Raw genomic sequence first — 26,862 nt, 5'->3', positions numbered from 1 at the left:
TGAGACGTTAAGCTGAAAATTGCGTCTGTTATGATAGAAAGCAATATTACGTTTTGGAATGGCAAGTTCACTTTTGTTTGTTTTAAAAATATGAGTACGGTAGCAGATACTTAATTTTTTAATGTCATTTCTTTTTTGAAAATGTTAAATTTTACGTCCCGTACTTATGATTTGTAAGCTAAAGGAGACGGTGATGATGAGAATGAATTAAGAAAGTGGGAGGAAACGGGAGAACTCCAAGAAAACCTACGCACACGGTGTTTGTCCACCATAAAGCTCACTTGACACGAGCTGGGATCGAACTAAGGATCTCATGCACCAGATGTTTCTTTTCAGTTTTGCATTCTTCTAGAAATACCGTGTTCGTGGGTTTTCTCGGGGTTCTCCCGTTTCCTCCCACTTTCTTCATAGCACCATTTCATTCATTTCTCATCATCACTGTCTCCTTTAGCCTAAGCGGTATAACCATGGGACGTAAAACTAAAGATTTCATTTCATTTTTTTCATTCATCTAGAACTGGTACTTTCTAAGCCATATACATGAAAAATGTAGATAGTAAAATACATTAACATATAAATGAAAATACAGCAATAAACTTGTATCTCTTTCTTGTTTTATCTATTCTAATATTTTATGTTTTGTATTTTTACTTTATTTAGCTGAATCTTCCGGAGCCAATCATTGAAGACGAAGATGTCCTGAGGGAAAGAAAAAGAGTCCTTGAAAATCCTGAAATAGATGATGTCTTGGTACTAAAAAATCTCACGAAGGTACAATTTACATTCACATTACATTCTTTTAAATGTAGATTTTTCCACTCGCATATTCTCTTGGTTGGATATACCGAGTGGCCCATTTTAATCTTTCCACGGAAATCTTTTAATCTTTCGAAAACGGTTGAACATAAATAAACTAAACAAAAACTCAAATAGGAAATACCATGGGGCAAATCGAATGATAATGTCGTGGTGCCCCCAGGGCCACTCTTTAAGGGGGCCCACTGACCAACTTTAAAATTTTAAATGGAATTTCATATTTGAGTTTTTGTTTAGTTCATTTATGTTCAACCGCTTTCGAGATATTCCCGTGGAAAGATTAAAATGGGCCACCCTGTATATTCCTGATAATTTCATTATATATTTTAAAACAATATCAACGTTCCACAGATAGGCTATCTCCTTCGGGGTAAAGGAGACTAAATGCTAATGAGTGAATGATTATGAAAGAATTGGTGGAATGAGAATGTATAGGGAAACAGAAGGAAAAACAACTGAAACGATATATTCCACCATAAATTCACTGTTCTGGAACAGAAAATACTCCGTTCATAAAATGTAATTGTTTTCTGTTCATCCATCGAAGTCAGTGATTATCAAATCAGAACTGGCGTGAAAAGCCAACAAATCTGTGCAGTTCTTTGAAGGATTGTGTTTCTAGAGCAAAAAGAGATCGTAAGATATAATTATTCGGTTTATTCACAACTGAAATTCGTATCCAAGACCACGTTTGTTTAAGACTCTTTCGGTGCGTTAGATTAATGAGTAAGTAGAGAGAAAAGCGGTTCAACACAATCATAGGAAATGATTTATAGTTGGGATCAACTGCATTGCGCATACTGTAGATCTCGAATTCAACACACATTTTTGTCCAACGTTGCCACAATCCTAGCTTGAAAATCTGTGCGCAAACAGGGTTTTCCTTCAGACTAGGATAGAAACAAAAATTAGAAATATTAGAAATAAAATGCAAATTATAATGAGCCTTAATTAAATAGAATTTAATCAGTAAATACAAGTTTTCATGTTTACAATCCTCATGCTAAAATTTTCCTGATTGCAAAAGCCTAAAATTTCTAGAAATTTAATCTTCCTTGACTCATACTCTAAATATGTGTAGGTGCCGCAGTGGCTCAGTGGTACAGCGTTCCCCTCTGGTGCATGGGGCCCCTGGTTCGATCCCAGCTCGCGCCAAATGAACCCTGTAGTGGACAAACACCGTGTGTGTGAGTTTGCTCGGGTTCTCCGGTTTCCTCTCACTTTCTTCATTCCACCATTTCATTAATTTCTCATCATCACCGTCTCCTTTAGCCTCGCTTACATAATCGTGGGACGTAAAACACAAAGATTTTGTCTGAATATATATCACTTTTAAACATCTCATACTGCTTCAATATGAAGTTATGTCTCTTCAAATCTTCATTTCTTTGTGTATTGGAATATTCTTTCGTAATTGATGTTAATTTCAATTTTATTTGTGATTGTATCTTCAACAAAGATGAAATTACTTGATAAATATCTGGACCTGGTGAACAGAATTGTTCATTGTAATGTTTATGAAAAGCTTCTGCCCCATTCGTCGTTCGAAGAGCTACCGAGGTTTCTGAAGCCCATATTCTAGGTGGAAATCTAAACAAAACGAAGCAAACAATTATGATGACATTCTCTGTGTTATTATTAATAATAATATAGTAGGCATATTCCCTACTGCGGACAACGGACGATAATCTTATTTCTTTATTTTAAAATAGAAACTTTTCTTTATCATGACTTAACTCATTTCCTCTTTCAACTGTTTTCTCAACAGCCTCTGTAACATTTCTCATTTTTTAAAAAAAGAATACAGTACATAACTTCTCTGCACTTCTTCATATACTTACGTGTTAATTCCTCCGTATTTTCTAAATTGGACTTGCCAATAAAGTCTAGGGCTATACAAACATGACAAAAGAGAAAATATTCTCCACCTGACAACATTGCTTCATATTTTTGTGCGCAATTCTGTACATTATGACAGCTTGTCGACGGCTTATCAGATAAAACTGATAAAACTGCAAAAGTATTTAATTTTAACCTTGATGGTTCTTATGATCAGAACAATGGCTTTCGTTTTATAATTTTTCGACTGTTATTTGAAAATAGTAACTCTTCTATTATATGATATGTATAGCTTATTTGAAGTGCCGTATACAGAATTTTATCAAAGGTTTGTTAAATTCATCTCTTATACTTGCAGAACAAACGTAATTTTTGTATGGATATGATTATTTTACCATAATATCTTGCTCAAGGAAGGCTGGAACTCTGAAATTCTCTCTCTCTCTCTCTCTCTACATATATATACATATATATATATATATATATATATATATATATATATATATATATATATATATATATATATATATATGTGTGTGTGTGTGTGTGTGTGTGTGTGTGTGTGTGACTCTATGGCCTACAAAACCCAAACCTTCAATGCCGCGTTCACAGAATATCTCCACTGATTGGACTTCCATTCTAGCTACATGACCTGCCCACCTGAGCCTCCTAGATTTCATGGCCTTAACAATGTTTGGTAAACAGTATAAATTATAGAGTTCCTCGTTATGAAGTTCCCGCCATTTTTTATTCCATTCCTCTTGGGTCCGAATATTTGTCTCAGGATCTTCTCTCGAATACTTGCAGTCTATGTTGTTCCCTCAGAGTAAGCGACCATGTTTCGCAACCATACAGAACAACAAGCATGATTACCGTTTTATATATTTTAAGTTTCAAATTCCTCGACAGAATTCGCGACGACAAGAGTTTTTGAACTGAATAATAACAATTTAGTTTCACTAGTATTGTACGTTTACATTTTTTTGACACTCACGTTTTAAGAAATGGTGGTGCAAATATGGGTTACCAGTACAAAAACATACTGATATGAAAAAAAGTGGCACAGAAGACCACAATACTACCAAATGTAAGTCTATACACTTAGCGACAATAGTCAGACACATACTCGTCGTGTTCAGCACCTGCGCATTCAATATGTGCCCACATGTGACACTTTATGCATTGAACCCAGAGTTCCTAGTGTGTATCCGTTGGAAAATTACCACATCAGAAAATGTATTGTACGTCTTCATCTGTAGGTTTCTGGACGCCAACAGGTAGCTCTAACTCCACGTCACTGTCATTGTCGTCGAACAAAGTTGCTACAGACTTTTGGATGATTCTCCATAGTCCTTTCTTCTAGCAGGAGTTGACTGTTTCATTGCAGAGCCTGTAATTTCCGTTTTCTTCTTTTTCTTTGTGTGTTTTGCAGTTGATGTCGTCGATTCATACAGGGGCTGCCTATATGAACAGTACCAACAATTTTAATATTTGAATTCAACAGACACACTCAGAAAAGAACGAATACACCCATTTCCAAGTAAAAATATGAAACAAACATACCTGTGATTTTTTTCCCTTTCAAGAAACAACAAAAATGCACTATCCACTCTACAGGAGGCCGTTTCACTCACAACTGCATCCTTTACCTGAGTGGCCTTGTACCAATAACTGGTCGCATTCTCACAAGAATGCAGCACTTACCAGCGCATTAATTTGGATTGACAGTATTTACACCATTGCCGATATTTGCACCTCCTCTATATATAATTTAATAAACAGTTGGTGTTTAATTTTAATATCATATTCCTTTATATTACAGATTTACTTTCGACAGAAAGTACCAGCAGTGAACCAAATATGTGTGGGTATAGGTGCAGGTGATTGCTTTGGCTTCCTGGGATTGAATGGTGCCGGGAAGACTACAACGTTCAGGGTAAGTGTTCCTTTTCGTAGTCGAACATTGTCCGATGAACAACTATTCTGGCAACTTTGTAGTGCGTTTCTGCCTACTTTTGGCTACATTTGTGGTCAATACTTCATTTTAGGAGTAAAAAATGCTTCCTCGATCCAGCATTTAATGTATTGCGCATTATTTATTATTAAAAACAAAAGTAAGAGCAGACAGTATCACAAAGAGCTGGTTCGGCAAATCCTTCCTAAAACTTCATTCGATCGTGTTCGCTTTGCGTTTCTCAATTGTTAACCGACTTCCCACATTTTATACTGTATATTATTCGTGACATTAAAGTTCGTTTCATAAGGCGTAGCTGTACATGTAAGGGTGCTACATTGAATTTGAACTCGACGGGAAGAATTTTTTGTTTACGGTTGAGGTATAAGGCAAAAATTTAGAACGGATATTCGCAAAGAGATCAGGACATAATCTAGAGCCATATGAAAGTTACATGGATTTTAAATCCTAGAAATAACTTACAATATTTTTATTTACGACTTAGCTCAACCTGCGCTTTCTACACATATGAGCATAAATCTTCTTGTCATTCCTCACAACATATGTAGGTGTCCCTTCACAAAAACAAGTGAAAGGCGTCTTGATAAAAATCGGCACGGGATGTCATAAAGGGAAGATTTTTTCGATTATTTTTTCAATATCTCGCACCGTTTGCAAGGTTTAAACCTACTTGCGGTCGGAGTTTCTAGTTCATGTATGATCAGTGTTTTCTTTCTTCTTGCATCCAATTTGTAATAAGCAAATACATTAGATACACAATTAATTATAATGTCAGTGATGTATGGTGTTCATTGGCAAAACCCTCCAAACAATAAAGATTCATCTTAGAGTGGAGAAATAGTTATCCTTCGTTTTTCATTGTCATTTGGCCGTGAAACAAACGCCTAAGAGATATACAATCCCTGTATATAAATGTGTGGTGTTGGAATGTATAACTCGTAGGATATGATGCTTTGTTTTTTTTAAATTTCAACACTTTCAGTGTATCCCTAAAACATGTAATAAAGAAATAACGGTCATGGTTTTTAAATATTCAATTACAACTGAACAATCTACACAAAATTTTGCAATTAGTCAGTGAAAACGACACCTTTCTACAGTCCATGGTTCCCGAGAACTCACTGTCGAAAGGATTGGCCACAAATATATAAACGTCTACAAAGATATCAATCTTTCTAGCATTTTAATATATAGGTGGAAAATTTTCAGTTGTTACATACATAAATACATGCGTTGTGAAAATATAAGGTAAATGTTGAAAATTATTCCAAAGTACTTAAGTTTAAATGTATTTTGTTCTGTGAGTTATCATTGAACATTCATGGAGAAAATTACATCAATTACGTCAATAGCAATTCAATAACCCTATTTTGACGAACTTAGGAAAAACATGTGAGTGACTGTCCAGAATAGTTGAAGCTACCAATATAAATCTTACATATTTTATGGTGCCAGAACCCGGGAAATTTCGAGATTCGAGACTAGTTGGAAGTTTTAGTACGCCAGTCTCACCTTTGTAATCCAAAATCTAGTATATAATACATCTATATAAAGAAAGGTGTATGAACCTATCAAAATGAATGTTCAGGATAGTGTTAATAATTCTGGTGATACAACAGAACAAAACACTACGTCTTCAATGGATTCATTGTCTAGTGTGGCTGATATGATTCGACACCTAGGACAATAATTGAATTCGATGACACATAAATTAGAACAAAATGATGCCCGGATTGACCACATGATTCAGCAAGTAACAGAACAAAATGGTATCTTCGGTACCGGACCATTGTCCATTAACGACATTTATATATTTATAGATTATCGTTACAAAGGTTAACTTAGCATTTGCGCGCCTGGTAAAATGTTGATACAGTTCTTGCAAAGGCTCACTTAAATGGGTGGATGTTCAGAATGTACGCGTTGGAGTTGCCTTTTGCGGCCATCAATCATAACTATCACATTTGCTTTAAAGAAGCAACAATTGAGGAAGGTTGGTGTGTGCAGATGCTTCTGGTACAGATCGTATTGCACACTACCTTTCTTTTTCTTACCATATCCGACACATTTCTGGGTCCAACAACTCCCATGTTTGATAGGCGAATAGAAAGAACCCGAGCCCAAAACTTCGAGACCTCATTTTTGAGGCCCCAGTTCTGTCCGATCTTTGACATCACCGCTGTGCTACGGACCTGGACCTTTCCAACGCCACCATTCACGTCCTACAACTCCATGTCTAAAACAAGTCAGTTTTCTATCATAAGAATAAATGTACCTTTTCTTTTAAGTCAGTTTTCTATCATTAGAATAAATGTACCTTTTTGTGTTAAGTCAGTTTTCTATCATTAGAATAAATGTATGTTTTTGTGTTAAGTCAGTTTTCTATCATTAGAATAAAGGTACCTTTTTCTGTTAAGTCCCTTTACTTTTTGATTTCCCCTCGTATATTTTGGCCACAAATAAATTCATAAAGAAGTTAAAAAAATGTTTCTGTGGCGGGTGAACTATTTGATTTGCATTAGTTTCAATGGTGAAAATTGTTTTAATTCACGAACAACGTTATGAATCGGATTAAGTTCGTAACCCGATGCACCACTGTCAATGAAAATAATAGGCTAAGAAATAGAATAGGTAATATAGAAACAAGTAGGCAAAATAAATTATGCTGAAATTGAAGTAAGGAGTTCCCAGATTGATTTTAGCATGTTCATTTTTATTATATCTCTAACTTTAAAAAATAGCCATTTTGCCTAGTACTCTTATAAGGTACATTTGTGAAGTATTCGCTCGGGATTAGTGTAAAATTGATTCAAGTGTATTGTACTAAATTTTGCGGCCCATACCGGTAATTTGCATATTTATGAACCTCCATATATTTGGAATTTAATCATACACTACTACAACGCTCGGACACAAAATTGCTTTTAGTTTCTTTATATGTAACTAGACATGAATATGGGCATATACAAAACAAATTGGACCAAGTACTGCTTCTCTGACACATGTTACTCACCCCGGCCGCCATATTGGATTCAACTTTCTGTTTTTCACGTGAAAATAGGCGCAAATGCTACATCAAATTCATGTACAATTTTCTTGAAAATTCACTGGCATAGTGACTTTTATCGTATCTTGTACTGTTTTTGAGGTATTGCATGTTAAATGTCAGGCATTTCAGGAATATTGAACCAAATAGAAAGTTATGCAGGGTCCCGTTTATATATATATATAATCTTTTATGTGATTTATCGTTGACGAAATGTTCTCTGATCGTACATAGAGGCAGACACACAGACGTCAATACGGAAGTGGTAGGTCTTCACCCAAATCTGATCTGGCCTTTAAATTCACATTTGAAAACCGAAAGTTGAATGAATTTGAAAGGATCCAACATTTCGGCCGGGGTGTGTAACATGCATCAGAGAAGCAATAGAATGCGTAGCATGCATCCAATTTGTTTTGTATATGCCCACATTCATGTCCAGATACATCTAAAGAAACTAAAAACAATTTTGTGTCGGAGCGTTATAGTATTGTATGATTGAAATCCGGATATATGAAGGCCCATAAATACGCAAATTACCGGTATGGACCGCTAAAATTAGTACAATACGCACTGGGCCGGGGAGAACTTTGCGTTTGAATCAATTTTACACGAATTCCGAGGGGACACTTCACAAATGTACCTTGTTAGACTTGGAAAGTAATTGTTTGAAAGAATGTTTAATTATATATATAATTATATTTTTTTTAGATGCTGACGGGGGACACCCTCCCTTCAAGTGGTGATGCTCTGGTAGTAGGACACAGCCTCTCTCGTGCAATTGATAAAGCGAAAGCCAATATTGGTTATTGTCCACAGTTCGATGCACTAGATCCTTACCTTACTGTGCGCGAGCACTTGATTTTTTATGCTCGCATTAAGTGTATTTCTAAAAGGGAAATACCATTCGTAAGCATTGACAATTTTATAGTTTTTTTTAGGATTAGAAATGTTTCGTTTGAAACATTAATCATGAGAACATTTTCTAAATTTCGTTCATAAAAAATGAAAATATCAATACATAAGATAATCACAATAATAAATATAAAAATTACTTTGTATTCGGTATAGAAGGTTTATCCGGAAAGTAGTAGGACTGAATTTTTAATATATATATATATATATATATTCACAATTTTGACACATCGAATTAATAGTTTTCAAATTATGCCCCTGCTGCACACAAGCGTTTCCAGCGACTCTGCCAATCACTGAAGTCTCCCTGGAACGCAGAAACTGGAATGCTCTTCAGCTTCCTCGTTACGGTCCCTTGAATTGCCCTGGACCGAGCTGTGTTGCCGTCCTTAGTCGGGGAAAGAGGAAGAAGTCTGCAGGAGCGACATCTGGGCTGTAGGGTGGCTGGGAAAGCTGTGTGATGCCATGCTTGGTCAGGAAGTCCATGACAGCAAAGGCGGTGTGGCTCGGCGCATTGTCGTGTCGGCGCTTCCATGATCCATATCATCCGCACATTCAATCTGCGGTCAGAGTTTAAAAGATTTCGCACCTTCACTAAGTTTTAGCTGTTGAAGTGCGTCCTGACCATTGCTTATTTTCAACTTGCTCTCGTCCCTCTTGAAACAATCTCTGCCTCTCAAAAATACTTGATAGGCCCATGGCATTACTCCCATAAACAGTCTTGATCATGTCGTGGGTCTCACTCGCAGTCAGATCTAATTTGACGCAAAAGTTCACCACGTAACGCTGCTCTAACAAGCGATTCGTTGTGGAGATGACAAGGCACCTTGAAAGGGGTTTCATCGTAAAGTCGATCTACACTTCGTGAAGGCTTGGAGACGACTGACGACTGGTACGCTGGTAGCTAAGACCCCCACCCCGAACACCCAACCAGCACATTAACATCCTCCTCTTGTGGTGGGAAAAAATCAATCCTACTCCTTCCTGGACAAATCCTGTTTAGTATTAAGACCATGTAATGCATTACTCATTGATTTTGTTCATATTATTTAAAAAAATAAGGAATGCTACTTTTGACTCCACTTCGTATTATAATATGTTAAATTAATACAAACAGAATATCTAGTTAATTTTAATTAAGTTATTTTCTTAGGGTTAACCCCTTGCGTTCCAGGTGTCATTTTCCTATGTGCGTGCTGTAATAAGGGTTTCATTTACTGTTAGAAGACTGTCTAAACCGTTATATATGGCACAGTTTTTGTTCACGCGTGAGGACAGCATTCACATTACTGATAAAAACAAATATTTGCATTATGGAACATTTGGACTGAAAAAGTGAAATTTTGATGTTCTGAAGGGATTTTATGCTGCTTCAGGTTGGAAACACTAACAGGAGATCAAAGACAAAGCGTTTCTTTTTCCGATTTTGAAATAGATCTCGAAGTTGTTAATTGTTTATGGTCAAAACAAACACATGTGTATTATAATTGAATGCTTCCTGAGGCCTGCCGTTTTCTGAGACAACATATTTTTTGTCTTTTCTGTTAGTAAGGTGCTGTCATCTAAGGAGAAATAGTAAAACTAAGTCTTGACTTACATCCACTAACAAATTTCAGCAACTCCAGGATTAATTCCATCCTTCATAAGGGATACATTTTCATGGCATCCATATGGATGCCACTGGCACGAAAGAGGTTAAAATTATTTCGTTCACATTCGAAGGCACTTATTGTTGCGTAGAAGCTTTTAGACACTAAGTTAGTAGTCGAACCCGTATTTGCCTATTTTCATAATATGCGCTTGGCTTTCAATACTCAAAGCTAATTCTATTGGGACTAATAGACAGCTCGGCTATATGAACTGTTGTGTTTCCTTGGAAAAATGTGTGGATTGGATGATAAGGCTGTCTGAAATGTGGTCTATATATGAGAGGTCTAAAGGTGTTGTTCGCCTGCCATTGGCAGTTTCTTCTTCTACACGTTGTACGTGATAGGTCTAACAAGATATATTAGACTTCAGGCCAGTCTCATTAATCTAAAAGTCGATTTTAGGGATAACCCAAATTTAATTCATACTCATAAGATATATGTAGTTTGAATTCACCCTTAGGTTATAAAATTGGAATTTACTAATTAACTAACTCTATGGCCTATGGAAACCAAAAGTTCAATGCCGCGTTCACAAAGGGTCTTCCTAATGGTCATTTTCCGATTATATTTCCAGTTAAAAACTTTGAAAGCGTTCTTACTTTCTTCCATTGTGGCACCCTAACCTGCCCACCCGAGCCTCCTAGATTTAATGACCCTAACAATATTTGGTAAACGTTATAAATTATGTAGTTCCTCGGTATGAAGTTTCCGCTATTGCCCATTCCTGTTTCTTTGGGTGTGAATATTCGTCTTAGGATCTTGTTCTCAGGTACTTTCAGTGTGTGCTCTTCCTTTAGAGTAAGCGACCATGTTTCGCAGCCATAAACAACAATAGGCATGATTATCGTTTATATATTTCATGCTTCAAATTCCTCGACAGAATTCGCGACGAGTAAAGGTTTTGAATTGAAATTTACATAAATAAAATATTAGAATTATTTTTGTAAAATTGAATAATTTACATTTAATTTGTATACCTTGTGTGCAGGTTGTCCAATTGCATTTGATAAAACTTGGCTTAAGAAAATACGCTGATAAGCTTGCAGGGACGCTCTCTGGAGGAAACAAAAGAAAACTTTCAACTGCAATTGCTTTCATTGGGGATCCTGCTGTAGTGCTTTTGGTAAGTGTGAAATATAGTTGTCACTACGAACAAAACATAAGCTAGCACCAGTGGCGTATTTACGATTTTGTTTCCGGAAGGGCTTTGCTAACTTTCGGGAAGGGGGCCTTGCTTGGAAATGTGAAAATTCTGGAAGATATTTAATTTACTTTACTATACTAAGTAAGATTTGGGGGGCTTAAGCCCGGAAGCCACCCCTCTAAATACGCCACTGGCTAGCACAAAAGTTCTTGTTTAGTTAATACTCTTAAGTACATGTAATATCGAAAAAAAGTGTTGAAATATCAACATTTTGTGCAGAATTGAATTCCTTTCCTAGGGAAGAATTATTATGTAAAATAAAAGAATTTAGTAACAAAAATAACTTCTGTACGTGATAAGTCATTCCTGAAACGAAAAATAGATTTAACACTTCCTGAACCACAAGGCGGCGAGTAGTGCCGTGCAGTGCCGTGGAAAATCAGCGCCCGGGTCGAGATTGTATAATGGCGCCCACCTACATATGAGTGAGATCGGCAGACCAGCCTGAAGAGCCACCATGGTTGATGCGAAGGGTAAAAAAAAAAAAAAAAAAAATTCTGGCGCCCTGCTTTTCCTTGATTTTATGCACTTTTTATTACTTTCTTCCATCCATTTTATATATGTGTACATAGTCTACATCATCCTAACATAAGTAACGTTATACGACCACTTTCTAAAACAGGAAGATGATTTAAGTACGTACTAGTAATATTCCAAGTAATTTTCCCTGTATTCTTTCTTTCCTTCTTTTCTTTTTCCCTCTTGAATTTTGCACTCCCTTACTTCGGCGCCCGTTGCCGTCGCCCCGCTCTTCCCCCCCTACCCAAGGCACGGCACTGGCGGCGAGATGGTATGACATGGGCATACAAAAACTGCTACAGCGCATGATAAAAAATGCATCGACCGAACTGGAGATTATGTAGAAAAATAGATAAATATACAAGCTTTAAAATTATTTGAAAATAATATTTGAAAACATTGTTTGAAAATAGACACTTTTCAATATTTCTAAAAATTGGGAGACTAGTTTTGCAACCACTGGCGGATCCACGGGGAGGGCGGAGGGGGCGACCGCTCCCTCCAAAGAGTTTTCTGAACTTTCAGCATTTATCATTGGGAAATACTAACATGGTCTTTTTCCCGACCGATCCAATATGTGTGACAAGCGTAGCAGAGTCTAATCAAAATGTGTGGTACTTAATAGTACTTAATACAGACATATTTGAATTGTGAATACGTTTCTCCCTAGTTCCTTGGGCGGTCACCATAAGCCCCAAAGCAGCGAGAATATGATTCATTCGTTGGACGAACAGCTGTAAGAAGGAGGGTAAGACGGCTCTCTCTTTGAACTAAAACGTATATTTTAAAATTGTGTCCTAGAAAAAGGATATGGGAATGGAATTCGGGTCCTGAAACTTCAGTACCTTTACCTTGAATAAAGAGAAATATAGAATCTTCAGCGCTCCTTACCGGAAAGCTCTCTGAAACTGAGACTTTTCAGTTGGTTGATTGATTAATATGTATTTACGTCGTTTGCCAAAAGCGATGCTTTACAGAACGAGGACTAGAGTTTAATGTTGGATCTGAACCACTGTAGTGCGTTCGATGCTCACACCCCGGGAATCAAACCACAGAACCCCTTGCATCAAAGATCAAAGGTACGTTCGCTAGCTACTAGATCAACAAAGAGAGCCGTGACTTTTGGGGTTCAACACGGAAACATTAGGAAGGGACCAGGGATTTATTATGACTTCAAATGGCATTTCATATTTTCTTGAGAAATAACACGAGTTTGTTATTGTAATTCATACATAAAAGACGAAATCCTGAGTGAGTAACTTCGTACAGGCCAAACCACTTAAGCTAGAATCTTGAAATTAGGACAGTATATAAGATTTGTTATTACTAAGGAAGGATTTTTTTTTTAAATTCGAAGAAAGGAAGGGAGAATGGGGTGGAAATTACTTTAATAATATGGTCATTTCTTTGAATTCGTTACGACTAGAGACTTGAAATTTGGCATTTGGATTTCTCATTTAAAATAATTTGACACGCGTTTCAACTTTTATTTATATATTATAGTAAAACGCAGAAAAAAGAGATGGAAAGAAAAAGTGGCGGCGATTGCAAATATTATAATAAGATATCAATATCTAAGAATCTTTGAAGGTTACAAACATGACATTTCGTATATGGATTTTCCACTTAAAATAATTCAATATGTATAGCAGCATTTTTTATATTTTATCTAGAAGGGAAGGAAAGGGGTGGGATTTTTATTAATAATTTTATTATTATTATTATTATTATTATTATTATTATTATTATTATTATTATTATTATTATTATTATTATTATTATTATTATTATTATTATTATTATTATTATAAGATGCCATATCTCGGGATCCCTTGCGCTTAGAGACATGAAAGTTGGTAGTTTGATTTTTCATTTAAAATAATTCAACATTTATTTGAAAGTTTTTTTTTCACTTAACGTAGAAGAGAAGGAAAAAAGGTAGGGCTGGTTCATTAAAATGCCTTACGAGGTGTTTGAATTTCGTGACACAGTCTTAGCTCAATCCAATTCTATATGAAAGGCAGAAGGAAGAACGCGAAATATTGTGCCACAGTACCACGTAGGAACATCTGCTACGGCCGTATGTCGACCAGATTGGGGATCTGGGGCGAGCCCCACCTAGACGAAGGCTAGTATAATATACCTAGGTAATTTTATTGTTGTTGTAAGCATAACTATAATTATACTATGTTTCGTGGACCCCACACAATTATAGAGATAGATTAATTTTGTATTAATTTTTCTAACTGCTGTCCCGCAAGTTACTCAAAATATAAATGATTAGAGCAAATTGTACACTCTTTCGTTAAAATGAATGATATCGTCAGTACAGTATTTTCTTTTGTGTAAGTACTGTGCCAGACAGTGCATCTCATATGTTGCGGTGACTGTGTGTGAAGTGAATCATGACACCGTCACGTCTCCGAAACGGAAGTACGTATTTAATTTAAATCTACAGAAAAAATACTCCCATTACAGAAAAAGGAAAAAAATACAATTTCGGGTCCCAAAGTGGAATCTGGGAATCTTTTTTTTTTCCCAACCCCTTCCAGCCCCAGATTCATATGAGTCCCATTCTTGCAAATTAAATACTGGTCACCTTGAAGCTACGCTCATCTTCGACAAAGCGAACCGCCCCTCCCAAACGATCCTTCTGGATCCGCTAGTGTTTGCAACTGCCCTGGTATAATATGGGACGTGAAATGAAATATGCGTTGAATGTTTTATTGACTCATTCCTGAAGAAAAATAATAAGATTGCATTGGAAACGTTACAAGAAGTTAAGATCCAATTTAACAGATTTTCTCTCTCTTCGAATTTTGTTTCTTGAATGTATAATAGAGACAATTTGAGAATAGCTTTCGTGATGCACAAGGGCGCCCATGAAGGCGGGCAAGGTGGGACGCTCGCCCCCCCTAGAAGAAATTGTACTTCAGAATATCGAAAATCCAATAGAATTTTTACATTACTTACAGCAAAATTTGAAACTATATTTGAAACGTGCTTATACTTGCCCCCCTTGGAAACCACAACATGGGCGCCCTTGGTGATGCCTACTTTATATAACAAGTGATGCTGTAGATTGTACAGTAGAAACATGTGATCCGTTTTAAACAGAAGATAGAGTCATCACCTTATTCTTTACCTGTCAGACGATGCTTAATAAAAATCGGTGTTATTTTTTCTTAAAACGAAATTTTCTAATATTTTTTTTTCAAATTCGGAAAAAATGAAATTTTTCAGTTGAATGTCCCATTATTATGCTCTTTAAGTTAAAGGGAACAGTTGACTAAGGCAAGTGAATAAAGATGGAATAGTTGGGAGAATGAGAATGGGGGAGGAAAGTTGAATATCCCGAGAAACCCCACGTGCACGATGTTATCCACGTGGCCGGGAATTTATTCAAATCAAGAAGAGAGGTAAATTTACTCTCTGATTATCGGCTCATCTCAACCCCAAGGAGTAAGGATTTTGTAGAAGGCTCAAGTAATATATACTATGGAGGGTGAACCATTTATCTTGTAAATTTTAAAAACTAATAGAATGAAAACGTTGAAATTTTGTATTATGAAAATACTAGGAGATTGACATTATCTGACATACTCTGGAAGTCACCAGATTAACAGTGCTACCAATTCCACATAAAGTTGTATTTTTTTCAAACAACACTAAGTGGGATTATTACACTGAGAAAAATGCGTTATTTGCACAACGGTGTGTTGTATAGTGTAATGACTTGGTAGAGTCAATAATGGACCGAGATTTATCTCCTTCACCAATTTATTATAAATTTGTTAAATACAAAACGTCTTTGATTACAAAGAGTAAAATAGTGTATATCTTGTTATTATCCAAATGAGAGGAAATAGGTGTTTGCATTGTGCCCCTTCTCTTAAGGCAGTCTCCAAGGCATCTGCCGGTTCTGGTGAGTCTTGAAGGATAGCCCCCTCAGCTCAAGGCAGTTTCGTAAGGCTTGGTTGTAGTAAGGATCCCTAGTCCAGAGCGACTTCGGGTAAGGATAGATATACCCCTAGTCCAGTGCGACCTCAGGGCGGTGTAGGTTATTTGATCAGTTGGACGACTAACGCTGGGTCCCTCGGTGGTCCAGCTTTTATCTATCCTCTTCGGGTCCTTCCGTGAAGCCCGTCTTCTTTCGGTGTTCCTCGGCGTCTTTCGTGCCGGCTTCTTGTCTGCTAGGCTCTTTACAATCAATACCATGTGTTGTGTTGACATGTGCTTTTGTCGTGATGTGAGGATCCTTACAATAGATATTCGGAATTCTAATTTTTACTAACGAAATCAGTACGGAGCATACGTTTTCCATATGCTACATAGTACTACCCTTTTTTCCGCTTAGATGTTACACCATACCGTTGCAGGATGTCTGACATCTAACAGTCGTCCTGTATTACACACAGGTAAGTATATTACATACGGCAGCTATATGTTACATACGTCCATCTGTATGTAAGATCCTTACCGCCTATATGAAGTTATTTCTTTCGTAGGGAAAGTACTTTTGTTCGGAACACTTATATGGAAAATATGTAAAATATACTTTTCAGTTTACGATTACTGTATGTTAAGTCCAAAAAATACAAGATTTACATATGTAACCTACGTCCTTACGTATGCCAGGAACATTTTTTCTCAGTGTACATATTTCAGATCTTTATATTAAACCAAAATTTACCATATTACAGTTATTATTCAGTGCTCAAACTACGGACACTACAATATTACAAACTTTCAAAAGTGTCCAAATTTTCGAAATCTCTACGAACGAAATAGGGCAAGTGAGATGGACCTCAATTCACATCGAAAATAAAATACTATGGCCTTATTGTTTAATAATATGGCCAAAGTATTCGTCACTATAGCACTTCAAATTTGAATTAACTCATCCATTTCACTTGAGTTATTTAGAAACCTCCAAAGTTCATGTGATAGTCTCGCGCTCTAGGTTTATAACATTGTAAAGTTAATATGGTAATATATGATTTCTTTTAAATGTAAATTTGAAATATGTTATCACCTCACGTGGTGCCATTTGAAAAATAATACAACTTTCTTTGGTTGGCTAAACTGTTAATCTTGTGGTGTTGCTAAGTGTATCAAACAATGTTCCTCTGCCGATATTTGAATCCTTCAAAATTTCAACGTTTTTATCCATTAGTTTAAAATTTACAAGGACCTTTCAATTCTCTCAAAATCAAATATTTTTTTACGAAGGCTATTGTGAAAGATTTCCTAAAGCGCGGGAACAAGAAATAGCCGAATTCACTCCCTCATCCTTGACTGAGGTTGATTGAAAAGAGTTAGAAAAATACTATATATATATATCTTGCACCATTATTGAATATTTTTAATGAAACAATACATAATGATCGCTTTTGGCTGTTTGAATAGTCTGTCCAAGCAGTTTCATAAAAAAGAAAATTAAGGCAGTATAACAACAAAAGCTGCTTCTCTTATATGTAAAGAAAAAAAAACAAGGAAAAACTTACAAGGAAGGGTCACAAAGTTACTCCGCTGAGATCCGAACGAGACAATTGTGTTTGCATTTGATATATTATATAACTAGACGAATCCCAAAGCTATACTTGCCATCGGGCGGAATATCGTGAGTTAACAACATATTTTGTAATGTGAAAGCTACGAAGCAGGCAGAATAGTTTGAACCGGGTCATTTGCTCGGAAACGGTTGGGTAAATGGAAAACTCGGCGAACACGTATCCCATCATTTTCAAGGACACACTTTTTTGGGATAAAAGAGTTTGCCCCAGGGTCCCCCGCAGGAGCTCAGACGGTGTCCAACTCAAAATTTTCAAATAGCAAGGGGGTTTAAGTAGCACATCGTTTGAAAGATGTTGTAAAATGAAAAGGAAATGGAGCAAGTCTCGATTCTTTATGACAACCCTGTGCAAAATGGCGGCGGGTCAAATCAAAATGTGAACAAAAACTTAAATGAAAAGTCTATGGTCACCGCTATAAATCTTAAACGGTGAGATAAATGGGAAAACAGGAAAGGTAGTGTGGCATTATTTTCAAACTACAACAATTTAAGTTAAAACGTCTTGTTCCAGGACCCCTGCACGGTTCCAGGTGGGGTCCAACTAAAAAGTTTCAAATGGCAAGAGGGGTTAAGTAGCACATCGTTTGAAAGATGCTGTAAAATGAAAGCGACTTTCTACGACAACCCTGTGCAAAATGGCGGCGGGTCAAAATGTAAACAAAAGCTTAATTGAAAATTTATGGCCACCTTAAATCCAAGATGTCCGTTTAAAACCTATGTCATTCATACCAGTACCAAGCTAAATCTCTATTTTTTTCTCTATTATGTATTTACAAACAATAAAGACTAAAGAACAATTGAATTGCGATTCACTTCAACTATTATTTCGTTCCGTAACAACACATATATGTTTGTTCCTAATGCATGTTCGTTACGGTTCTCTCGATATCATGTGCGTGAATATAACGAATATGCAATGAACACACAACTCTGACTTCCTATTCATACTGCTCAACAAAAGTTGAATACCTTGGGCTATTTTTCTAATTTTGTCATACGTAGCTCATACATAAAGAGTTGCTGCACGAGACAGGTTAGGGTCTCTATTGTAACATATTCGTGATGGTTACATTTGTATGCCACTCGTTGGTTTGATCGCAATATTTGGAGCAATACCAAATATACAAAAAAACATTCATTTACAAGATTGGAGAGCAACAGCAAACCACATGCAAATCATTTCAGTACATCGAGCTTTGCAAACTGTTGGTTTGTCACATTATTCCAAGAAATAGCATATAACTAACTAACTAACTCTATGGCCTATGGAACCCGGAGGTTCAATGCCGCGTTCACAAAAGCTCTCCACTGACTTCTATCCTTAGCTAACTGCATCCAGTTTCTACTCTGTATTCCAATCTCTGCGAGATCCATCTTAATATTGTCCTCCCATCTGCGCCTAGGTCTTCCTAATGGTCGTTTTCCGATTGGTCTTCCAGTCAAGACTTTGAAAGCGTTTCTACTTTCTTCCATTCTAGCTACATGACCCGCCCACCTAAGCCTCCTAGACTTGACGACCCTAACAATGTTGGGTAAACCATATAACTTATGTAGTTCCTCGTTATGAAGTTTCCGCCATTCCCCATTCCCGTTCCTCTTGGGTCCGAATATTCGTCTCAGGATGTTGTTCTCAAATACTTTCTGTCTATGTTCTTCCTTCAGAGTAAGTGGCCATGTTTCGCAGCCATACAGAACAACAGGCTTGATTATCATTTTTTATATTTTAAGCTTCAAATTCCTCGACAGAATTCGCGACGACAAGAGATTTTGAACCGAATAGTAACACGAATTCCTTGCTTTTAGCATATTTATATACAAATTCATTTTTCACGCTGGCAGCCATATTGGATTACAGATGACACCTTTTGATGTTTTGTAGATATCTGCTATTATCCATAAACGTAAATACTACATTTCGCTTCTGCAACACCAGTGGTTTGAACTGGACATGCGTTCGATACATAGGAGGCATTTTGAACTCAAGATGTCGCGTTTTTGAACATTTCGCATCTTTTCGTCACCTACTGATCAATATTCATGCTAAATTTGGTTTTCCTAGGTTCAGCACTTTGGTATACCTATTCTTTCGATATAGGTTTTAAGTGACCATCTTGGATTCAAGGTGGTCATAAATTTTCAATTAAGTTTTTGTTTACAGTTTCAATCGCCGTCATTTTGCACAGGGTTGTCGTAGAGAGTTGAGACTTGCTCCATTTTCTTTCATTTTACAACATCTTTCAAACGATGTACAATTTAAACCCTCTTGTCATTTGAAAATTTTGAGTTGGACCCTATCTGGGACCCTACGGGGGACCATGGGGCAAACTTTTTTTTTAATCACAAATAGTATGTCCTTGAAAAGGATGGGATATGTGTTCGCCGAGTTTACCATTTACTCAACCTTTCCGTAGAAATGACTCGATTCAAACTATTCTGCCAGGTAATTTTTTTTTTTTTTTTTTTTTTTTTTGTAGCTTTTACATTGCAAAATATGTTGTAACTCACGATATCCCGCCCGATGACACGTATAACTTTGGGATTCGTATAGTTATATCAAATTCAAACACCATTGGTTCATTCGGATCTCAGCGGAGCAACTTCGTGGTCCTCCCTTGTTAGTGAGACGAGTGTAGGGGGCACGGAATTCTACTTCGCCCCGAGCGCCAAAACCTCCCGCTATTGCTCTGGTTATCATATAACAGACAGACAAATTTCGATCAAGCTCGCTTCAATAATTGTTCAGAAATTTATTCGAGTATTGAACAACGTTCAAATATTTACACGAATAAGTGAATAATTGTTAGATATTCGAATAATAAGATTTTTTAAAAAGATATTCTGAATGGTTCGATTCCATGTTAAACTGTAGGTCCATGTCTCATCTAGCCTTGCTGCTAAATAGGACGTTAAAACTAACAAACTAACTAACTCTATGGCCTATGGAATCCGGAGGTTCAATGCCGCGTTCACAAAAGCTCTCCACTGACCTCTATCCTTAGCTAACTGCATCCAGTTTCTGCTTTGTATTCCAATCTCTGCGAGATCCATCTTAATATTGTCCTCCCATCTGCGCCTAGGTCTTCCTAATGGTCGTTTTCCGATGGGTCTTCCAGTCAAGACGTTGAAAGCGTTTCTACTTTCTTCCATTCTAGCTACATGACCTGCCCACCTAAGCCTGATAGACTTGACGACCCTAACAATGTTTGGTAAACCGTATAAATTATGTAGTTCCTCGTTATGAAGTTTCCGTCATTCCCCATTCCCGTTCCTCTTGGGTCCGAATATTCTTCTCAGGATCTTGTTCTCAAATACTTTCAGTCTATGTTCTTCCCTCAGAGTAAGTGACCATGTTTCGCAATCATACAGAACAACAGGCTTGATTATCATTTTTTATATTTTAAGCTTCAAATTCCTAGACAGAATTCGCGACGACAAGAGATTTTGAACCGAATAATAGGACGTTAAAATCAAATGAAATCTAATCTTTCTGTGCTAGGACGAACCAACGACTGGGATGGATCCGAAAGCCCGTCGATTTCTTTGGACATGCATCCTGAACATGCTGAATGAAGGCCAATCTGTGATACTAACATCTCATAGCATGGAAGAATGTGAGACTCTCTGTAACAAACTGACAATTATGGTTAAAGGGGAATTCAAGTGTTTTGGAGGAGTGCAACACTTAAAAGACAAGTAAGTTATTATCCGATATCTACATAAACTTGCAGGTTCTACTTTTTAGAAAATAACCCATAATAATAATAATAATAATAATAATAATAATAATAATAATAATAATAATAATAATAATAATAATAATAATAATAATAATAAAGGTGGACATAAAGTAGCCTCCTTTGGTGTAACGTGTTATAATGCATCAAGTTATTTACAGTTAAAGTTGAAGATTCTGACACTAGGTGTCACTACGTGTACAGCTGACACAAAGAAGCGTAGTCACCCAAATAGGAAAGACCTGCTGGTTTCAGGGTGGTGATATTAAAAAGTGTAATCATTCGTAGTTATACCAAGGGAAGGTTAAAAGATGTCTACCACACAAATCACTTTTTCTGTTCCAGAAAATGTAATATTTTTCTCTATTTTGTACTAACTATAAACTAAGATAACTGAAAGCGCAAAATAGAGAATGTTACATTTTTTGGGACAGAAAATAATGAATTATGTGATGAACATTTTTAAAACCCTCTATTGGTGTGTAGTGTTATACGTAACCCCTTGGTGTACGTAGGATTAATAAAATAAAAACGATTGTTGTTCCTCTAAAAACGAACATGCTGTGTCTTGAAAGCTAAGTAGGAAGTCTTATTGATATTATTAAAATTCCAAAGATTAATATCCAAAAATGCTTGAAGTTCTTTTTCAAATTATATATATATATTCAGATAAGTAAATAGAAACAAATGAAAAAGGAACAAAAATGGAGACCTTGAAAGTAAAACGTAGACAAATTCACCAGTGTTCATAAGAAGCTGTCTACAATGGACTGAGCATAGTGGGTCGGTGAGTCAGAGTGGGTCTTGGTGGGTGGTAGGTCGCAATGAGTCACATCCTGTTCACGACCCATTGATCCACTCACAAATCTTGGGGAGCCGCGGTGGTTCAGTGGTAGAGCGTTCACGTCTGGTGCTTGGGGTTCCTGGTTTGACCCCAGCACGCGCAAAGTGAACTTCGTGGTGGACAAACACCGTGCGCGTGAGTTTTCTCAGCCTTCTCGTGCTTCCTCCCTCATTCTTCATTCCACCATTTCGTTCATTATTTCATCATCAGTGTCTCCTTTAGTCTAGGCGACATTACCATTGGACGTAAAACTCAAAGATTTCATTTCGTTTATTCACAAATCTTGACCCAATTGACCCAGGACCCACTCCATCTCTGGTTTGAGTCTAGCGTCAGGCAATTGCTCCATTGCTTATATAGACTCAATATTGAAAGGAAATATTCAATTTGAAACAAACAATCTGTCCATGATTATAATTTATCAACTAAACATCCCCTAGCTATATGAAAGGTGAACGTCTGTCATAGTATGATTTGTATAAATTATCTGCATTTCTTTTTCTTGGAATGAATAATTTGTTATGAATTGAAATACCACTATACAATGAATTGTTGATTTCTGTTTTGTAGGTTTGGTGGTGGTTACTTTGTGACTGCGCATTGCGACCCTAAAAATATGGAATCAGCGAAGGAATACATCGAAGAGAAGATCCAAGGAGCAGAATTGAAGGAGGAATATTATAATAACCTGAAATATCAAATTCCACAGGAAGCAGTTCAACTTGCAACTATTTTTGGAGCGTTAAGTGAAGGCTGTAAAAAAAGTATACTTCATGATTTTTCCGTCAACCAAGTGTCACTTGGAGATGTGAGTTTTCCTACCAATCTAGTGTTTCTTTTTACATTAGTTTTTATCTTAGTTACACAATTTAATCGAACATGAACGAAAGTAATAATACCGAGACGTGCAAGGTTCTTTCGAAACATTTTCGAGTTAGTTCTGTTGACAAAAAAGTACAGTACGTAACTAAGATTGAATAGCGTCTCTTTGAAATTGTCGTCCGACACAGTCATGCATGAGTCCCAGCCTGTCTACCACTGGTGGAATGTGGCGTGGAAGCCTTTTTCGTGAGTCCATAACTAAGTGCGATTAGCGATAGATTTCTGCAACGGTGTGAAAACGGTGATTTTTCAACTCCATCTTCATCTTTAAAAAAAAAAAGTTGGAGCTAAATCTGGGGAGTAGGATGAATGTGTAAGTGCCAACATATTTAGATTGACAAGAAACTCACGAATGAGGAGTGTTTTTTTAAGATAATACATTGTTGTCGTGGAGAATCCAATTACTCACGCGAAGTGTCCTCTCACAAATATCACAGAAACGTTTCAGTAAAACTGTTAATTAACGAGCCAGTCCTAAAGAACCAAGTCGCAATGAACAAAGCCATGAATGTTGAAGGCACGCTGACTATGTCACTGCCTTTGATAGTGAAATCGAAGAAATTTTCCATTGTGACGACTGCTTTTTGTCTCAGTGTCATGCTCTTATACCTAAGACTTGTCGCTGATGTAAAATCTGGAAGTTAAGGATGAATTATTTACAGCAAACTAATGGAGACCCTAGCATATTTCTACGCTATATTCCTTCTGCTCAGGAATCACTAGTTGGGGGATAAAAAATTGTCAGCGACACGCTTTATGTTCAATGTTGGGATTGCCTCACCGTACACCACACCAAAAATATCTACATTCTCGTTGATCACAGCGGCGTAGCGTAAGAGAACGCCGGTATGCCCGGCATCCCCTGTTAATAAGAATAAGTACGTATTTCATTATATATAAATTGTTTGCTTGTAATTATCACAATTATTTCCACTGCAATCTTCTGGCGCGCTCTCTCGACTTACTTTGACAACAGGAACCTACGCATGCGCGTCGCTCAGATGCACATTTTCTGTCTTTCCTCCTGTCGTATGCTATTTTCCTCGGGCTTCCAGGCCTACTGAAAGCATCGGGGTTTTCGTCTGCTTTCTGTTGAATGCGCATGCGCAATACTTCCCTTCTCACTACTCCTCATCCCTTGCAACCCTACAATTGCTTTAGATATACGCTGGCATATTCAAGTATTTCCAACTGTATATATTTTGAACTAAGCTATAGTTTCTGAACAGAACGTACGAGCCCTAATATAAAGGAAATAGAACAAAACGGAAATGGTTAGTTCAACGCATTTTTGAAGCATGCCGGTTATGTAAATAATAGTATTAAAATAGTTATGCCTTAATCACAACTAAATGCATCGTAATTGTAATCTTCATCGTAAAGGAGCTCAAAGACACAGGCATAAATATAAAGCATTCTGTAGAATTACGATCACCGATCTGGTAGGACAAGAGAGCCACCACTCCCCGTCACTCGCAAAGATTGTGCCAGGGCCCTTCAGTCACTGGCACAAATCTCGGGGACATAAGGGGAACATGTTCCCTACAATCTTGTCCACCCCCCACCCCCCAATAATCCGATTTGAGATTGTGATGATGATTTCTATCCGACTGCCACAAACGAATCTAATGTCCTTGGACTTGTTTCATTTTTAAAAAAGAATCGTATTCTTTAATATTTCATTGTCATTAATTATTAGTAGTCTATTTTCAACTATTTGTTTAATTCCTGTAACAATTCCTATAATGCTATTGTGGTAATCATAATTTTGCTCAGATAAGAGTATTGTTGCGCCAAATATAGGCCTGATTGATTTTCTTTCATAGTTTTGGGGAAGTCATTATTTGTATTGTTATAAAACAAATGTCCTAAAATTTTAATGTGGATCATTGTGGATGCGTAAGTAGAAACATGTCAATTATTATTATGCATATATTCAAATTTCAAATGCATATATTCAAATTCAATGTGCTCACGGCACTGAGTTGTAATAATGATATGTACCACTATTTCATCTACATCATTTGGTATATAATATACGAGTACAACAGGTTTACCTCAGAAATCTGATTCATCTACTGTAATATGAGTCTCTTCTCCCCTCCCCCCACAACAAGCCTTAAAATGTACCATCCTGCCGATGTTATAGACAACTCTGCTTCCCTAATCCTCCACAGCATTTTTTTCAACTTCATAAATATTTTGAACATCGTTAAAAAAGGAAAGGATTATGGGAACAGTCTTACCCATCTCACGAACGTTGAAGACAGATTTGCGCCCTTGACTTCAGTATCTGGATACAGAAACAGGCCCCCAGATTTGGTTTAAGTGCTTTGTATTTACATCTTCAAATGATATATACAATCAGGCCCATATTCACGAACGGGCGTCTGAGTTCCGGACCCAAGATGACAAATTTCTAGGGGCGATTTTTCTTTTTTTTTTTTTTTTTTGAAAGAACGAGATTGATGTGTGGTATGTGGAGAAAAAAGCCGCCCACGAGAAAGAAATGAAGGGAACGATACTGGAAACAATGTTCATACAAAAGTGGACCCTAGTTTTCTCGTCACAACGGTATTAGCAAGAAGCAGCTGAGGCAATTGGTTTTTAAATTCTAACGTAATCCACGCATTCGCTTCTCTATGCCCCACTAGAACTCCAATTAGGGGGGCTTCCTCCTAAATTTTGTATAACCCTATATTTCTATTCGGAATAGCTATGTATTGCTGCTTGCAGTAGTACTATATCGCACAAATGACTAACTTTGGCATCCCCCTTTCGGAATATCACGCTACGCTACTGGTTGATCATCTTTTGACAGTCCTCACGGACATTAATTCATTCCGCCTTTTCGGGAATGATGCGGATGAAAATTGGTCAAAATTGCTTGTCGTTTTCAAGGAATGTTTTGCGATGTTTCAAATGTTTGTGCCACTCTAAACATTGCATAGGATTTACTCCTCATCGCCGTAAGCTTCTCATAACATGTTCACTGTTTCTGTGGTGATCCCAATTTTGCGCAGTTTAATGTAAAATTTCACATGGGCTCGTTACTCCGACTTTTTTGTTCTTTATGTAACTGCAACACACATGAGTTCATAAAACAACCAGCAATACAGCACTTTATTATGTTAAAGCGTTATGTTTGTTGGCACGCTGTATTATCAAGCTTGAAGATCAATAAGCTACAAGCTCAACTTTATTGATGTGCTACAGAGCTAACTTGGAAATTTATTGATACAGCTTTGTATAATTGACACAAATAATATACAAACAAACTCAATAATTCTCCTCGTGAGAACCTATACTCATAGTTTAGGGAACTTTAGAATTAGATAATCAGCAAATGGCAATACAACGAGAATGAAGTTGCTTTGCTTACTCACGTGCATTGCTGTATTCTGTTTTGTGGTTCAGTCTTTACAACAAGCACACTAATACACCGAATTCACAGAACAGAGTCATAAGCAAAACTCCTCTGTTATACTGACAATTGTCCACACAGTTAGGCATCCATATGCCAGCGAAGTGGCTGAAGTGGATCAGCAACTTCCTCTCTGCAGCCTGCCATCGAAGTGTGGCGTGTCGAGGTCTCAGTATCACAGCAAGCAGACATGCAGAGAGCCTGGGCATTAAAAGAGAGTTGTATTGAAATTCTGAGATTCGGTTGAAGGACTCCTAACGTCCTGGAGGTCATAATGAAAATTGTCCCATAAACAACCCGGAGTCAAATCTATTTTAAAGCACAAACGAAAGAGAGACTGTAGTAAAATTGTTTTGAGAAATTCTCTCGTCTTATACTGTACGTCAGTGCTAATCGACAGTCGGTAAAGTTCCTTTGATCCATCTTTGCGGGTTTGTTCGATG

The 26,862-nt window shown here is 37.0% G+C and overlaps 1 protein-coding gene across 1 annotated transcript in view; it reads left to right on the top strand.

The window, feature by feature from the left end:
- The window catches only part of LOC145672005 (phospholipid-transporting ATPase ABCA1-like), a 378,961-nt gene that overhangs the window by 344,562 nt on the left and 7,537 nt on the right, over nt 1-26,862 (top strand). The window contains exons 35-40 of the mRNA XM_081741187.1: nt 661-771; nt 4,478-4,591; nt 8,385-8,582; nt 11,226-11,360; nt 21,032-21,228; nt 22,684-22,921. Coding sequence (XP_081597313.1) covers nt 661-771; nt 4,478-4,591; nt 8,385-8,582; nt 11,226-11,360; nt 21,032-21,228; nt 22,684-22,921 — 993 coding nt within the window. The remainder of the gene's footprint in view (nt 1-660; nt 772-4,477; nt 4,592-8,384; nt 8,583-11,225; nt 11,361-21,031; nt 21,229-22,683; nt 22,922-26,862) is intronic.

This window comes from Thermobia domestica, chromosome 15, assembly GCF_964235325.1.
Source record: "Thermobia domestica chromosome 15, izTheDome1.hap1.1, whole genome shotgun sequence".
NCBI lineage: Eukaryota > Metazoa > Arthropoda > Insecta > Zygentoma > Lepismatidae > Thermobia > Thermobia domestica.
This window is presented reverse-complemented; position numbering and strand designations above follow the sequence as displayed.